This window comes from Xenopus laevis, chromosome 7S (genome assembly GCF_017654675.1).
Source record: "Xenopus laevis strain J_2021 chromosome 7S, Xenopus_laevis_v10.1, whole genome shotgun sequence".
Lineage (NCBI taxonomy): Eukaryota > Metazoa > Chordata > Amphibia > Anura > Pipidae > Xenopus > Xenopus laevis.
The window spans coordinates 17,682,093-17,699,154 of NC_054384.1; the positions used below are offsets into that span (position 1 = coordinate 17,682,093).

The 17,062-nt window shown below is 41.0% G+C and overlaps 1 protein-coding gene across 7 annotated transcripts in view; it reads left to right on the top strand.

Annotated features, from left to right (window-relative positions):
• The window catches only part of stn1.S (STN1, CST complex subunit S homeolog), a 46,105-nt gene that overhangs the window by 24,130 nt on the left and 4,913 nt on the right, over positions 1-17,062 (top strand). For 3 of the 7 annotated variants that reach the window (XM_041570587.1, XM_018227041.2, XM_041570588.1), the window contains 6 exons: positions 4,817-4,888; positions 5,726-5,896; positions 5,978-6,107; positions 9,964-10,123; positions 12,029-12,148; positions 13,490-13,562. In XM_041570587.1, the coding sequence (XP_041426521.1) occupies positions 4,817-4,888; positions 5,726-5,896; positions 5,978-6,107; positions 9,964-10,123; positions 12,029-12,148; positions 13,490-13,562 (726 nt within the window). 7 annotated transcript variants of the gene reach the window in all.

A 17,062-nucleotide genomic window follows, 5' to 3' on the forward strand; every position in this document is an offset into this window, starting at 1 on the left:
CTCATGGAGGCAACCTTTTGACTTGTCAACTATAAGAACGTTTTTCAATATTAATAAGTGGTATATTTCATCCAGTTATGTCTAAGTAAGTCGTTCCAGTGGTCATAAAATAGTGACCTTTTAAAGCTCCATACATAATAACACTTTAAGCATGTGAATTAAAAATCTGGAGCCCTATACATAATAATAAATATAAGCAGGCATAAGCACATGGTTCTCTTTTCTGAATTGGGTGCAAGCCATGTATAAACACATAAATACATACATACAAATAAAATACAATTGCAGGAATATGATATGATCTGGTCTTGGGGAAAGAATTCCACAGCAAGAATCTAAATTTCTCGTTAGAGCTGAATCTCTTTAATGACAGTAGTATTTCTGGATCAACGTTCTTCTCAGTTTATAAGGCCAAACGTAATTACATAATTGATGTTCCTATGTAAAATACTGAGCTGTGTGTATGTATTTCATAAATGTGTATGTACATGAGTATGCGTGTGTGTCTAGCAAAAAAAATTCACACTTCAGTCCTCTGGCTTTGTTAATGTATATATTACTCTCATTTTGTAATTTTCTTCAACTCCTCTAATGCTTTTCGGCTGCCTGCCAGGCCGCCCCACCCATCCCTTTCCTCCACTTCATTCTGCTTGACGCCAATTAATGGGCTGATTTCCTGCTGGAGCTTTCCACTTATAAGAGCTGAGCAGGAGTAAGGGCTGAGCAGATGGGTGCTGCCTTTAGCTGAGCCAGTCTGGCGGATCTGCCATCATAATTTGCCACTTGAAATTAAATAAAGTGACAGAAGTTTGTTACAATTATTAGTAAAATTAGTATCCTATGTAACCAGACACCTTGGAAAGAAGTAAAAGGATACGTTGCTAAGTGTAAAAGTGTGTTATGCTTTTTATATAAATTTAAAGGGAAATATACCCTTTTTATAAAGGTTTTTTATAAAACCTTTAAAAAAATCCCCCCTTTTTGACATCTGCTAGTTCTGTTGAGATTATGGACAACAGGTGCATAAACACTATCTGAACTTACAGTAATAAATATATATATTTTTAAACCTGATTCCCAAATTTAGGGAAAACCACAATAGTCTATATCTGTCCTGGACTAGTTCCGAAGGACCCTTAGGCTCACAGGGTAATTTAGCCTCTACCTCACCTTCTTTCATTGTTTCCCTCTAAGTCCCTCTGCTTTCCCAAGAATCTGTGCACCACCCAGAACCAGCAGCCAACATTCCCACAGGTATGTCAGGTATTCTTTATGGTTTCCAATAAAAGGGCAGCCGTTTGGGAAAAGTAAATTGCTGGTCCCAACAATAATGAATTAAGCAATACTGAAATCCTTAATAAACCAGATAAAAAAAAAAGTGGCCAAACCAGTTTACAAACCACACCACATGGCAACTGCATTTAAAAATCCCATGTGTATGGGCCATAATGGCTTTAGGTGTAAAGCTGATCATACATGCCCGGATATGGTTGGTCAGTTTGTCCAATTTTGAACATAGTGCCCTACCATCTAGGACTGTGTGGCAAGTTATGGGGCCATTCAGGCCCTGGTGAACAAGGCTTATCTGTCTTGATGGAAAATTCTAGGAGCTACAGCTTCTCTCCTTTTCCTCCAATTCGCGTGAACAACCCCAAATGAATGTTGCAATAGAAAAGTGGCCTTGCACATGGGTGGTCTGTTGCTCTGTGTATGTCCACTTTAAAGGAGAAACAAACCCTTGATATAAAAAACCCTACCCTATATAGACCCTCCTCCACCCCAGGCTAGCTGCTATCCCGGGAAAATGCCCCTAAGTCTTTACTTACCCCTCGGTTCAGATTCTGTCCAGCGGAGTTCATGGCAGCCATCTTCTTCTCTTCTGTAATGTTTGGAATGTGACCGGCGTAGCGGCGCATGCGCATTTGGAGCAATCTTCCGGTTTCTAAACAACTGTGCATGCACGGAAACTCATGAAAATTGCAGATGCGCCGATCACATTCTGAAGATTACGAAGCGGCTGAAGATGGCGTCTATGAACTCCACTGGACAGAAACTGCACCGAGGGGTAAGTAAAGAGTTAGGGGCATTTGCCCGGGTTAGCAGCTAGGCTGGAGGGAGGGGGATTTATGCAGGGTAGGGGGTATGTTTTTTTTATTTTTTATTAAGGGTTTGTTTCTCCTTTAAGGAAGGAGGAGTTGACTGAGTACAACTATGACATGTCACTATCGTTCCCAATATCGATGCAACTGGCTGTACATAGGCTTGCATGCCACCTGGCAAGGTACAGCAACATCACATGAATAGCAATGGGGCCTGAGAACTCTGTGTATTTCAGGGACCACAAATATCACTGGATAATTACCGCCTTGGTTGCTGGCCCAGCAACAAAGCAAAACAACTGTAACTGTATCTTTCACCACATTTATTACAGGGGTGGGGGGACAGCTTGTCCTTCCTTAATAGCCAGCTGTTGAATGTGCTGCTGGGACCTTGATATTGTGGGTGTTGAAATGTTTGATAATGGCGTGAAGCAGGGTGGACAGGGCAAATTAATATAAGAGCCCCATGTCTGGGTTGCCATTGCATATATAATTTCCAGATTAAGCAGCGACATGTAATTATCATCAAAAGGCCCCAAGGGTTGGGAGAAACCTTTACATTTATCCATATTATGCAAATGTACTATTTAATCTGAGGTTTTCATTCCACAAAGAACAATAAACCATTCATGACATTTGATCTGATCATCTCTCTGGTTAAAGGTGAACTAAAGCTTAACTGAAGACATAGGCTAGAAATGTTGTACATTATGTTTTGGGCTTCTGTACCAGCCCAAGGCAACCACAGCCCTTAAGCAGTAAAGATCGGTGTCTCCAAAGATGCCCCAGTAGCTCCCCATCTTCTTATATTCACTGCACATGCTCTGTGCTGCTGTTACTTACTGAGCCTAGGGACCCACTCACAATATACAGTACACATAGAATAGAAATGTCGCAATATAAAGCTGATAAGTAATTAATACAGATAATTACAACATGGCAGCACAGAAACCAGTGCAATTGACATCGGAATTTAATGATCAGCTCTATATTACAGACCAACCTCATTTTCTGCTTGACAATTTGCAACAACCCCTAAACTTAGCTGCTCAGAGCCCACTGAGCATGTGAGTGTCACAGACACTTTCCAAGATGGTGACCCCCTGTGACAAGTTTGAAGTCCTGGATCATTGCTGCTATTGACAAGCTGAAACTATGGGCTGGTGCAATAAGTTCACTATATAAAATATGGCATTTTTAGCCCCATTCGATTTTAGGGTTTAGTTCTCCTTTAAGTACTTATTCCACAAAGCTCATCTGTTATTTGCTGTGTAAACTTGCACCCTATTGCCCTATTTGACTTTGATTACTTACCCCCATTGGCCACAGAGCAGCGCATTTACAGTATATAAACTCTATTCAAACCACAAAAGTGAGCACAGTTTGGTTTAGTGCAGATGACTGAACATTATATATAAATGCATGGACAACCCTTTTGTTTTGTTAGTGTTCTTTTTACTCTCTTTAAAGTCAATCATTTTATTTGCCTATTTCATATGTTAAAGGAATGTCAAGTATCTGATAAATAATCTGAAAGTGCTGTTATGGGTGTCACTCAGGTTACACATTGCAGAGAATGAAGCCAGCAGACAATACGTCTTTGACCCTTCATGGCCTCTTTCATATGGAAACCTGAGCAGACAGTGTTTAGGGCAATGGGATACTGGAGTTTAGGGTCAGGACAAACAGGCAGATTTGGGGAGATAAGTCACCCAGTGACAAATCTCCTCTTCTTCGGGGCGACTAATCTCCCCTAACTGTCTCCCCTGCCTCCCTGCCGGCTTCTGATAAGCAGGGTCTTACTGTGGCCAACTGTCATGTAGCGGTACACCCCATCACGAAAAATTGTATTAGTACTGTCTATGAAGGTTCATCATCAAGGTCATGGTATATCCAGTAGAAGTAAATCTAGAGCAAGAGGACTTGCTGATTAATCATTGAAGACGTTTCACTACTCAACCAAGCAGCTTATTCAGCTCAGCTAAATTGAAGAAGCTGCTCGGACGAGTAGTGAAACGTCTTCAATGATTAATCAGCAAGTCATCTTGCTCTAGATTTACTTCTACTAGATGCATAAGCTGCATATTCTTCTTACCGGCTAGGCTGGTGAAATACTGGCCAGGTGGCAATCCTATAAGTGAATAAAATTTATTATAGCAATATTTAGAACAATTACCACTGGGTTGGACATCAACTTCTCTTCTGAATGGGGCACCTCAAATTATCCATTGCCCATAGTACTGAAATGATAACACACCTCCTGTTACCCCTGGGTAAGGACTTGGCCAGAGAAATGCCATCTTTTTCTGTATTCTTTTCCCATTGAAGCTTGTGCAATAACATCTTTTATAGGGATGCACCCAATCCACTATTTTGGATTCGGCTGAATCCCGAATCCTTTGCGAAAGATTCGCCGAATACCGAACTGAATCTGAATCCTAATTTCCATATGCAAATGAGGGGAGGGAAGGGGGAAACATTTTTTACTTCCTTGTTTTGTGACAAAAAGTCACACGCTTTCCCTCCCCACCCCTAATTTGCATATGCAAATTAGGATCTGGATTCGGTTCAGCCCGGCAGAGGGATTCGGCCAAATCCAAATCCTGCTGAAAAAGGCCTAATCCTTGCCGAATTTCGAGCTGAATCCTGGATTCGGTGCATCCCTAGTTTCTTAGCCATTGCCATATAACACATCATTCTTCTGGACTCTCTTGCAGTGGACGACAGTACTGGAGTCATCAGCTGCACATGCTGGAAGAGCACGGCACAGACAGAAGTCTCTAATCAAGGTCTAATATATTCTTTCAGTCTCTGTGTATAGAATTATACAACCTGCAGCCCCATGTTGTTATTGCACCACAACTCAGCATCTTGTATGGTATTGGTATAGTAAGTCAAAATAGTGCCAGTAGGTTTGGATGGCTAAAGTAATACTTTATGTTAGAGTACGGTACAACTCCCAGCATGCACACACAGCTGGATCTATAAAACAGATTTTGGCACAAAGGATTCTTGGTGGGCATTAGCAACTATTATATCAAGGACTGTATTAGCCAACTAGGGTACAAGCACAGCCAGAATTTCTGCATGAGCACCAAGGAGCACACCCTTATTCCCCTTAGATCTTTTGCATCACTTAGTTCTCTTGCACTTTTGCCCAGGGTCTACATAAATTACCCCTTATAGCTCATTTTACAATTTACACGAAGCCAAGGGCATGTACAGGCTAGGACAGAGGGCTTGTAGACCTGGGTTGAGATTTAAGCCTGAGTCCATTCCTCTCCACAAGGGCACAGGGGCTGACACATGATTTGTAGCAAAGGAAGCAATTAGCCACAATTTTCAGTCTCTACATGTTACCCTCGTGGCTCTGCTTTTTGAAACAAGTAGCAGAGACCAGGTGATTAGCAAATTTATGTCGACTGGAGAACAGCTGACTACATTTTTTCAGGTGTCAGAAGCAGGAGTGTAAAAAAGAGATAGGCGAGTAACCTCTTTCACTAGCAATTGCACTTAACAAATTTGTTTCAAATTCATTTTTTTCATTAGACAGCATTTCGGGTGGGAGGAGAACAATGTAGCAACAATTTCTAATTGGCTCTTTGCACATTTGTATGTGTCCTCAGAGACTGCTGCTCGCCACATTCCCTCCAGTTCCAAGGATTTGGATGCAATGATGAAAGAACTGTACAAAGAGGAGAATAAGAAAGCCAAGATGGATATTGGAGACATTATCAGGGTTCGAGGGAGCATCAAGGTGTTTCGTGAGCAAAGAGAGATAGTCGCTTCTGTTTTCTGTAAGTTCAGCTTAGTCTGTCTGTGCACAGTAAGAAGCTGTTGATCGATTGTCGTTCATTCCTATATTCTTGCTTTTACAGACAAAGTGGAGGACCCTACATTGGATATACAAATGGCAAGGATGTTAGATCTTCCCTACATGTACAGAAATGTCTATGACGAGCCGTTTGCTATACCAGACTCTTTCAAAAATGCATCTGAAGGAAAGAAGTAAGTGAATCGGGTACATTGCATTTACATATTTGTATAATGTGGAACACATACTGTATCTCCTGTGTTGAGCGATGCTGGAACTTGTAGCTCCAAAGCTGAAGGTGCAACAGGTTGGAGATATGTCTCCTGTTTAATGACTGGTATTGTACCTACCTGTCCCCTCTCTTTCATCCCTGTAGTCTCTCTGTTTCTACAGCTCAAAGAAAAGGTTAAACTGCTTGGTCACCCACAAATCCAGAGTGTTTTTCAGCAACACACATTCAACTCTGAGACGCATCTTGGGGCAAATTCACTAAGGCGCGAAGCGCCGAACGCTAGCGTTTGGCATTTTCGCTACTGCGCAAATTCACTAACGAACGCTGGCGTAGTTTCGCTAGTGTTACTTCGCAACCTTACGCCAGGCGAATCTTTGCTAGTGACGAAACTACGCAAATTCACTAACTTGCGCAGTGTAGTGAACTCTTCCTTTTACGCTAGACTTCCTTCGCCACCTCAGACCTGGCGAAGCGCAATAGAGTAGATAGGGATTGTTTAAAAAAAAAAGTCCCAAAAAACGCTGGCGTGTTTTCTACATGATGGCTGATAGGCTGAAAAAGATCGAAAAATTTTTGGGGCTCCCCTTCCTCCCCCCTACATTTCCTGACTCATGGCAACTTACCTAGACAGTGGGCACATGTGTAGGGCAAAATAAAATTTTTATTTGCAGATTTGAAGGTTTTCTAGGCATTTGTAGTGCAGATACGTATTCCTCCATTGAAATTTTAATTTCGCGCCGTATGCAAATTAGCCTTCGCTAGCGCAACTTCGCTTTATATAGCGAAACAACGCTAGCGCAACTCCACAACCTTACGCTACCCCTGTGCGCAACTTCGGATTTTAGTGAATTTGCGAAGCGCTGGCGAAACTACGCCTGGCGAAGTGCGGCGAAGTTGCGCCTGGCGCAACTTCGCATCTTAGTGAATTTGCCCCCTTGTCTCCAATTCCCATGCCTGTTCGGCACTTCGCCAATACATCAGTTGCAGCAGCTTTGCCAGGGGGCTTTACAGTCCCAGCAGGTACAACCCTTGACTGTAGGCCCAGACCGTAGTGGGCCCCAGCCTAGAACAGTTCCCATAAACTCACCAATATTTCCTCAGCATGTTTATATAATATACTATACGATTTGGCACTATTATAATGTAATTGCGGTCAGAGAGTTTTTAGAGGCAAATTGGTGTTGAATCTGTCTGAGATAAGAACTATGGATGAATCTATACAAGGCATGGAAGATTTTGTCTTCAGCCAGCTGTTGCTTGTGAAGTTTTCTAATAATTCTCTTTGGTCTATTATGACATGAATGTAATTAGTAAAAAAAAATATGGTGAAATGGACTTACTAGCCCTCCTGTCTGATCCAGTCCAAATCTTGGCCTTTATCGGCTAGCTCACCACGTGTATCCAAATTGCCAATGAAACGCCTATTTAGCAGTCTTGTACCCAATCAACGCCATTAGGCAAGGTTGCTTTAATATTAATATATAGATTTTTAGTGCATTTTTTTAAATTCCTCCAGTTGATAATTGACCTGCTCTTGGAAGTAGCCTAGATCAACGAGAGATTTGGAATACCCAGTGCTGAATTATGTTTAAGCTTTGACGTAAAGGTTTATTTACTTGCACCAGTGCAATGCAGAAAGGTACATTCCAGATTCAGTTTGCTATATTTGTTTTATGGAAAATCTCATTGCCACTGGGCAAGGACTTGCATCCACCATAATTGAGGCTGATGAGTCGAATGTGATTGCAGTATTTTGCAAATTGGATGCAAGCTGCTGCCAAAATTGTCAAACTGGGGATTATGGGATTTCTGGTGCTCGCTGTTAAAATTTTGTTTGCGCTGGATTCTTTGGGTACAAGTCTGTTGCGCCTATTGATGCAGCTCACTCTGAGAGGCACCCTCGAATTATCGCCTCATTTCCGATTGTAGCAGGGCCGCCATCAGGGGGGCATAGGGGGTACCTCTGTACCGGGCATAAAGTGGGCCTTGACAGCTCCGAAGTCATGCCCCGAAGACTTGAAGAAGTGCCGAAGACCCGCAGAAGTGCCAAAGACCTGCAGCCGCAAATGGAGCTGAAGCCAGGAAAAGACCCAAAGCCACGAAAGGAGCCAAAGCTGAAACTGCAAAAAAACCCGGGGCTTGGGAGCTGGGCTGGGGTGGGCTTGGGGACCATAGGGCTTAGAAAAAGTTGTTGTACAGGGCCTCGTGTTTTCTGATGGAGGCCCTGGGTGGTAGTAGCTCCAGGTTTTAAAATTCAGCTAAAGGAGAAGTAACCAGCATTAGGAGGTGCAGGCTTGTCTGCCACTCCCCAAACTAAGGACTCCTATGTGCCTCCCCACCCCTGCCCATTTTCTAGAGAGCCCTGCCAAACGCAAACAGCAATCTATGCAAGGGGCTAGCCATATGAGCCAAACACAGTGTGCAAAGTGCAAAAAAAATGGCTAATTGAGGTTTTACTTTGAACTTTCGCAATTGACCCCTAAATATCTTTTAATAAAACGTGTCAATACAAGCAGCAATTGTTTCCTTTATCTTAACCAAAATGTGCCCTATAGTTGATTTCTCAGTGATTACTGCATGTCATTACTAACCGTGTCATTTGTTCCCCAGGGAGGGATCCCTAGCAGCCTGGCTGTTGTGGCCTGTGTCAGATATAATTCCTATGGAGTTTAGCACCCATACAAATATTCAATGGCTTTTTACCATTTTTGCTTTTTTATAATCAAGATCATTAAATAAATTTATGATATGATATATAAGAGAATGTTTAACACTATGTATGCATTTCCCTTGACTGTGCAAACATACCCCACGTTGGTACAGTAGTGTTTACAGATCTCACAGGGAGTCATTATTTGTGCAAGGAGGAAGGTATTAAGGAGTTCTCTTGGTAACATCAAAGTGTAATATTGGTTTTGACTCTTTTATTAAATACCCCCCTTGGTGACTGTTATGAAAAGCAAATTGATATGGATGACTTCTTGACACCCAGTGTGACTGACCAGGTTAAAATTTCATTCTGGGGGCTTGAGACTGGTAAATTAGACTGGCAGGTGAGCCTTGTAAGGGCTAGTCCACACAAGGAGATTCGGGGGTAGATTTTGTCGCACGCGCGGCGGTGCGTTTTCAAAAGACAAGGTGGTTAGTCGCCAGGCGATAAAATCTCCCCGAATCTCCTCGTGTGGCCTTACCCTTAACTTGAGTTCTGACTTCAGCCAATCACGCTGATGCCTTCCAACCTAAACAAAGTGATCATTGTATTAAGCAGATCCATGAGCAACATGGTTGCTGGAGGACCCCTTTTACAAGCAATTTAGACTTTCAAGATCTGATTGATTAGAAAGCCTAAAGCTAGGGCCACGCGGGGGCTAAAATCCACTGGCTGATTACAGCCCTACTGTGGGCAGTAGCCTTCTTTCTTCTCTGCATTGAATTCGCTTGACATAAACAGATTCGGTGGGTTTCGGCGAAGAACTGTGAGTCTCTGCAATTCGAGCCGAAAACTGTCGGAAGTCAGTTCAATAAGGAAAAGAGAGGAGGCTACTGCCCAGGGTCAGATTGGGCCGGCCCCCAGTCCAACACTGCTATTGCCCATGGTAGTGCTGAGATCAGCCAGTGTATTTTAGCCCCTGTGGGGCCCTAGCCAAGAAAGGTTGCATGTGGCTACCTGCCCAGACCGTTCCCTAGAGTATGGCTTTAAGGGCTGCAGAATTTGGGGGTTATATTACATCTTTGCTTCCAGTTTAATGGAGGATCCAAATCGTCTCTCTCTCTGTCACCACATAAGTTCATGTAACTTTGTCTTTCTTATATTCCAGTGATCACGGTATGGTAACACAGGCACATCTGATCACCCAACTGAGTGAAAAAGTGAAAGTTTTTCTTATGGAGAACAAAATTCACAATTTTTATCAGAGGGAGTTAGAAAGTGTTGACTCCTTGATTGCTATCGCGAGCAGTCCTGTTAGTGATTGCAAGGTGGGTATACGTTCACGTGTTGTTTAATCCTGTATAGCAGCACTGCCATATTAAACCTGATTGATTCTCCACTGGGATCTGTGGCCCGTCACATACACGTACCCAGCCTGATACCCAGCGTTGCCAGTAAGGGATATATTGACCAGTAAGGTATCTATAGACCTTTACACTTTTCCTTTTGAAAAATGGAAGAGCTGCTTATTGCTTTCCAGGCTGTTGAGTGAGAAATGTACAATTTTATTCATCATTTACAACTGGCAGCAAAACAAAGCGATATGGCAGAAGTTCCCGGAAACTCTGGTATGGGACCTGTTATCCAGAATGTTCGGGACCTGGGGTTGTCCAGATAACAGATCCCATACCTGTATAACAAAGCAAATTCTGTCTTTAAGGAAAACTATACCCCCCCAAAAGATATTGCATAAAACCGCTCATGTGTAAAACCCTGCTTCATGTAAATAAACCATTTTCATAATAATATACTTTTTTAGTACAGGTATGGGACCTGTTATCCAGAATGCTCGGGACCTGGGGTTTTCCGGATAACGGATCTTTCCGTAATTTGGGTCTTCATGCCTTAAGTCTACAAGAAATTAAATAAAGCCAATAGGCTGGTTTTGCTTCCAATAAGGATTAATTAGATCTTAGTTGGGATCAAGTACGAGCTACTGTTTTATTATTACAGGGGAAAAGGAAATCATTTTTAAAAATTTTGATTATTTGGATAAAATGGAGTCTATGGGAGACAGCCATTCAGTAATTCAGAGCTTTCTGGATATCGGGTTTCCGGATAAGGGATCCTATACCTGTAGTATGTGCCATTGGGTAATCATAAATAGAAAGCTCCCATTTTAAAAAAATAAGGGCCGCCCTTGGGATCATATTATTCACAGTGCACACAAACAAACAAAATAAACCATACATGTTAGGTCACATGAGCCTAATAACAGACAGAGTTCTGTCTTCTGCTTCCTCACTTCTTCCTGTTACAGTTAGAGTTCTAGTATTTCTGGTCAGGTAAATATATATTCCAATTTGATAAGATTCTTTAATATGCCACTTAATTTGATATGAACGATCTGTTACTTAAATATTCATTTTGGGGGTATAGTTTTCCTTTAACTCTCCTGTCTACTATTTCCTTATCAGTTCATTTATATGTTTATCCTTTCAACCATGTACCAAGTTGTTGTGTAGGCTTGTGTATATATTTGTGAACTGTAATACAGTTATCCATTAAGGGGAATGCCTTGGGTGATGTGTTTACTTTGACCTCTTTTTATATAGCGATTGGGTGCTAAAAAATAGGAATGCACCGAATCCACTATTTTGGATTTGGCCGAACCCCCAAATCCACTATTTTGGATTCGGCTGAATACCGAACCGAATCCGAACCTTAATTTGCATGTGCAAATTAGGGGCGGGAAGGGAAAAAACATTTTTTACTTCATTGTTTTGTGACAAAAAGTCACGCAATTTCCCTCCACACCCCAAATTTGCATATGCAAATTAGGGTTCGGATTCGGTTCGGCCGGGCAGAAGGATTCGGCCGAATCTGAATCTTGTTGAAAAAGGCCTAATCCCGAACCGAATCCTGGATTCGGTGCATCCCTACTAAAAAACAGTGTTGGGCCGTGGTACCTGGGTGAACCTTAACGCTAGGGCCCCATCGCCTTCACGCTGCCTCCGTTGCCATACCTCCCATCCCCTTTTGCATAGCCCAGCCAACACCCACTGATGCCTCACTGCATAAAAGGGCTATTGACAGGTAGCAGGAGGGGACTGGGGTCATATACATTTCTCTGGGTACCCTAATGTGTATGTCTGAACCTGCTGCAAGCCAGGAACCTGTAATTTAATATATACGTCATTAATGGAAACAGCATCATTTGTTTGTTTTTCAAGGCTGAGCCCAAGGATAGTTCTAGCTCTAAACAAATCCACAACATATTCAAAGAAGCCATCAAAGTGCTGCTAGAGGGAGGCTACATTTTTCAAAAAGGGCCAAATCAGGAGGTTTATCAGGTGAGAACATGGATTGCTGAAAATTCTTATTATTACTGTGACAAGGTTGATGGTTATTTTTATTGCGTTAAAGTGGCAGCAATGGATTTGATCTTCAGCCCGCTGCTCTATGTTATAGCAACAACTCCCTGCACCCACTCAAAGCCAGCGGGAGAGACACTGTTTGGTGATATCAGGCTTATGATTTATTAAATGATTCACAGATTTCATTGCTGATATTTGTCTGATATCCTTTACTTGAGATGGTCCTCTGAATTCCTTCTGCCTTAAAAAGTCCCTTTTTCCCCCTCATTTACACAGGGGACTATATAGATTGGATTCAGGTAACCTCTGCCTCTACTATATAAAGTTGTTGGAAGTCATAGACCCCAGGCCAAGTGCTTTTATACAGGTCATGGAATTTCCTGTGAAATATATCCTTATAATACACAAAAGCCATGAATAACTTGTAAATTATAACTTTATAAACGGTGAGTTCTGATGTCATCAGTTATAAACGTTGAGTTCTGATGTCATTTCTGTCACATGACTCACTGAAACGTGTGTATTATAATAAATAAAGTACCCCCAGTTGCAAAATATGAGGATATTAGAAGTTACCTCGGAGTTCCATGACCTGTATAAAAACACTCGGCCTTCGGCAAATAAATTCACCAGGCACGAATTTGCGATAAACTTCCGCATTTTGCCACTAGCGAATAAAATAGTCGTGTGCATGAAATTGTAGCGCGTCAAAATTATTTGGATGCCAATTGACTTTAATGCATTTGGACAAAATAGTTGCGCTTATAAAAATTTTTTGCTTGCGTCATTTTTCACAAATTTTCCAGCGAAACGGCACAGATTCACCCAACGCTACTGGGTATGCCTTCCTTACAGGCAAAACAGAATATCTAATGAATATATAGCGGTACAGCTATGGGACCTCTTATCCAGAATGTCCAGGACATGGGGACATGATCTTTCTGTAATTTATGTCTCCATACCTCAAGTCTACTACAAAACCATGTAAACATCAAATAAACCCAATAGGCTGGTTTTGCTTCCAATAAGGATTAATTATATCTTAGTTGGGATCAAGTACAAGATAATGTTTGATTATTACTGAGACAAAGAAAATATTTCTAAAAAAAAATTATTTCATTAAAATGGAATCTATGGGAGATGGATTTCCTGTAATTTGTAGCTTTTTAGAAAATGTATCTCATACCTGTGTTTATATTCTGTGTGTGTTGCCAGGCAGACTCCAGGCCATTCTACGATCTATTCTCAGGGGCCTTTGTAGAGTTGGTTCTGCTACAACTGATCACTCTCATATCTTTCCTTGATTACACCTTACAGGTCACTGATCAGGATAAAGATTTACACAAACGAACCCTTAGCATCATTCAAGAAGACTGCAAAAGGCAAAAGCGTAAGTGGAGTCTATTGTCTGTTTATGGCCTATTCGTAGGGGTTATTTATTCCCTGTTCATTTTCCCTGTGGATATGATATGCACACAGTAAACTATGTCGTCATTGTTCAGGTCGAATGGCTTCTTGTGCAAAAACAAAACTGCCCTTCTATTTACAGTAATTTTCCCTTTCGTGTTATAAAACTCATCCTTCTGCAAGAGAATGTTCCACCCATATAGCCAGTAAATAAGCCCTTAGTTATGGACCCTGAATGCTAAGCTTACATAATAAGGGTATAATAATAATAATTAGGTTTGACATGCCTTAAAGGGGTTGTTCACCTTTGAGATAACTTTTAGTATGATGTAGAGAGTGATATGCTGAGACAATTTGCAATTGGTTTTCATTTTTTATTATTGAAGGTTTTTGAGTTATTTAGCTTTTTATTCAGCAGCTTTTCAATTTGCATCTTAACCAATCTGGTAACTAGGGTCCAAATTCCCCTAGCAACCATGCATTGCTTTGAATAAGAGACTGGAATATGAATAGGAGAGGCCTGAATAGAAAGATCGGTAATAAAAAAATAATAATAACAATACATTTGTAGCCTTACAGAGCATTTGTTTTTTTAGAAGGGAGTCAGCGACGCCCATTTGAAAGCTGCAAATAACTATAAAAAAATAAATAATGAAAACCAGTTGAAAAGTTGCTTAGAATTGGCCGTTCTATAACATAATAAAAGTTACCATAAAGGTGAACCACCCCTTTAAACAGAGTCAAAGGGCAGATTTACTAAAGGGCGAAGTGGCCGTTGCTAGCGAAAATTCGCCAAAACGGCAGTTTGCAGGGACATCGCCAGTTTACTAAGGCATAGAGGACAATTTTGCTAGGGAAAGAGCTCAACGCTAATGAATTGTCGCTCAGACGAATGATCATCAAAGTCCATTACGTTACCATTTTCGCCAGAGTCTGCTTCGCCAGGTTATTCCTGGCGAACTGATAAGATTAAGCCACATCCTCCTCAATCTTATATCAGTGACATCATATCCAAAAAATAAAAAAAACTGGTTTTTTTTTTTTATATTTCAATGTGGCATTATGTTTAAAATAGGATGCACCGAATCCAGAATTCGGTTCGGGATTCGGGCTTTTTTAGAAGGATTCGGATTTGGCTGAATCCTTCTGCTCGGCCGAACCGAATCCTAATTTGTGCATGCAAATTAGGGGTGGGGAGGGAAATCGTGTGACTTTTTGTCACAAAACATGTTTTCCCCTTCTCATCCTTAATTAGCATATCAAATTAGGATTCAGTTCGATATTCGGCTGAATCTTTCGCGATGGATTCGGGGTTTCAGCCGAATCCAAAATAGTGGATTCGGTGCATCACTAGTTTAAAAATTGTACCTGTTGAATACATTTTTTTTTTTTTTAACCATTTGAAGCTCATGCCACATTTGTTTTAGGGTGGGCTCATGTCTAGGGCATTAGAGGATCTTTTTTTTATTGATTTTGTTTCCTTGAACATTTGTAATAATAAGTGGCCACTTCAAGCATTTGCACTTACATTACTAATAAAGACGTCTATACGACATATATGTACCCACCCTATTTAAATCGATGTAAGTGTTTTAGCAAAGTTTCGCTAGGAACGAGGTTCGAGATTCAGCCTTTTTCAGCAGGATTCGGCCGAACCGAATCTGAATCCTAATTTGCATATGCAAATTTGGGGGCAGGGAGGGAAATTGCGTGACTTTTTGCCACAAAACAAGTAAGTAAAAAATGTTTTCCCCTTCCCACCCCTAATTCGTATATGAAAATTAGGATTCTGTTCGGTATTAGCCGAATCTTTCACGAAAAATTCCAGGGGTTCGGCTGAATCCAAAATAGTGGATTTGGTGCATCCCTAGAAGAAAGTAACGCTAGCAAAAGTTCGCTTAGAAATGCTTGTGCTGCCGAGAGGTAACTTTGCATTTTGTCCTCCCACACACAGACACTAGGTGTCACCATTTGATAAAGTTTAATTTAAGTTTGGGATCATTTAATTCAAATTACTTATGCTACTTTTACAGGAACTTTATTTATTTTTATGGGCCACGTCACTTTTCATATTTGGCAGACTCGCCCCCCCTACCCTAGCAACATATGATATAACAGACACATTGCTTGTACTAATATTATGCGTGAAATAAGTACTGTCACTTTTTTCCAAAGATGTTGTTTGGAATAGAAACGCAGTCCTATTTTGTGTGATAATTTGCCCATAAAGGAGAACTAAAGCCTAACTAAAGAAGTGTACATTATGTTTTGTGCTCCTGTACCAGCCCAAGGCAACAACAGCCTTTTAGCAGTAACGATCTGTGTCTCCAAAGATGCCCCAGTAGCTCCCCATCTTCTTTTCTGCTGATTCACTGCACATGCTCTGTACTGCAGTCACTTACTGAGCTTAGGGACCCACTCACAATATACAGTACACATAGAATGGAAATGTCACAATATAAGGCTGATTAGTAATTAATACAGATAATTACTACATGGCAGCACAGAAACCAGTGCAATTAGCATCAGAATTTAATAATCAGCCCTGTAGCATCAGCTTATATTACAGACCAACCTCATTTTCTGCTGGATAATTAGTGACGACCCCTAAGCTTAGCTTCTCAACAGCTGCTCAGAGCCCACTGAGCATGTGAGTGTCACAGACACTTTCCAAGATGGTGACCCCCTGTGACAAGTTTGAAGTCCTGGATCATTGCTGCTATTGACAAGCTGAAACGTTTGGCTGGTGCAATAAGTTCACTATATAAAATATGGCATTTTAAGCCACATTCATTTTTAGGGTTTAGTTCTCCTTTAAATTGTTTAGAGCTCTTCTAAGGACATTAACTTTACATGTTTTTTCACGATAGTCACTGTTTTTAAACTGCTCATATAATGAATGTGAAACAACAACGCCACCTGCTGGTGATTTCAGCTGACTGGCGAGTCTCCTTTGAAAATAAAGTTTGTGAGCAGGGAAGAGACATCTGACATTTCTCTCGTCAGTTCAAAGCAGGGACATTTTACCTTTATTTGAGGTTTTACATTTGCTTTAATGTTTATTTCAATAATAAACACCATTATGGAGCTATTATAAGACTTTTTAGTGCAGAACAATTCACCTTCCAGACACGTTTTTCAGTTTGGTTGTTTTCAGATTGTTCCCCAGAAATTAAGGCTTTTTTCAATTACTTTCCATTATTTATTTTTTACTGTTTTTCCAAAATTCAATGTTCGTGTCGCTGGTGTTTGAGTCTGGCAGCTCAGTAATTCAGGCGCAAACTCTAAACTGTTACAATTTTGGAATTACATTTCTCAGCAGCATCTCTGGAGTATTAGCAACTATTGTATCAATTCTAACAGCTGCCTGTAATGAAACCCAGAGATTCTGCTCAGCAGGGACAAAGATAAGAAATGTATCAACTATCAGTTTAGAACAGTTTACAGGGTCGGCGACCACCCCCTCCCAGAGTTGCTTTAGAA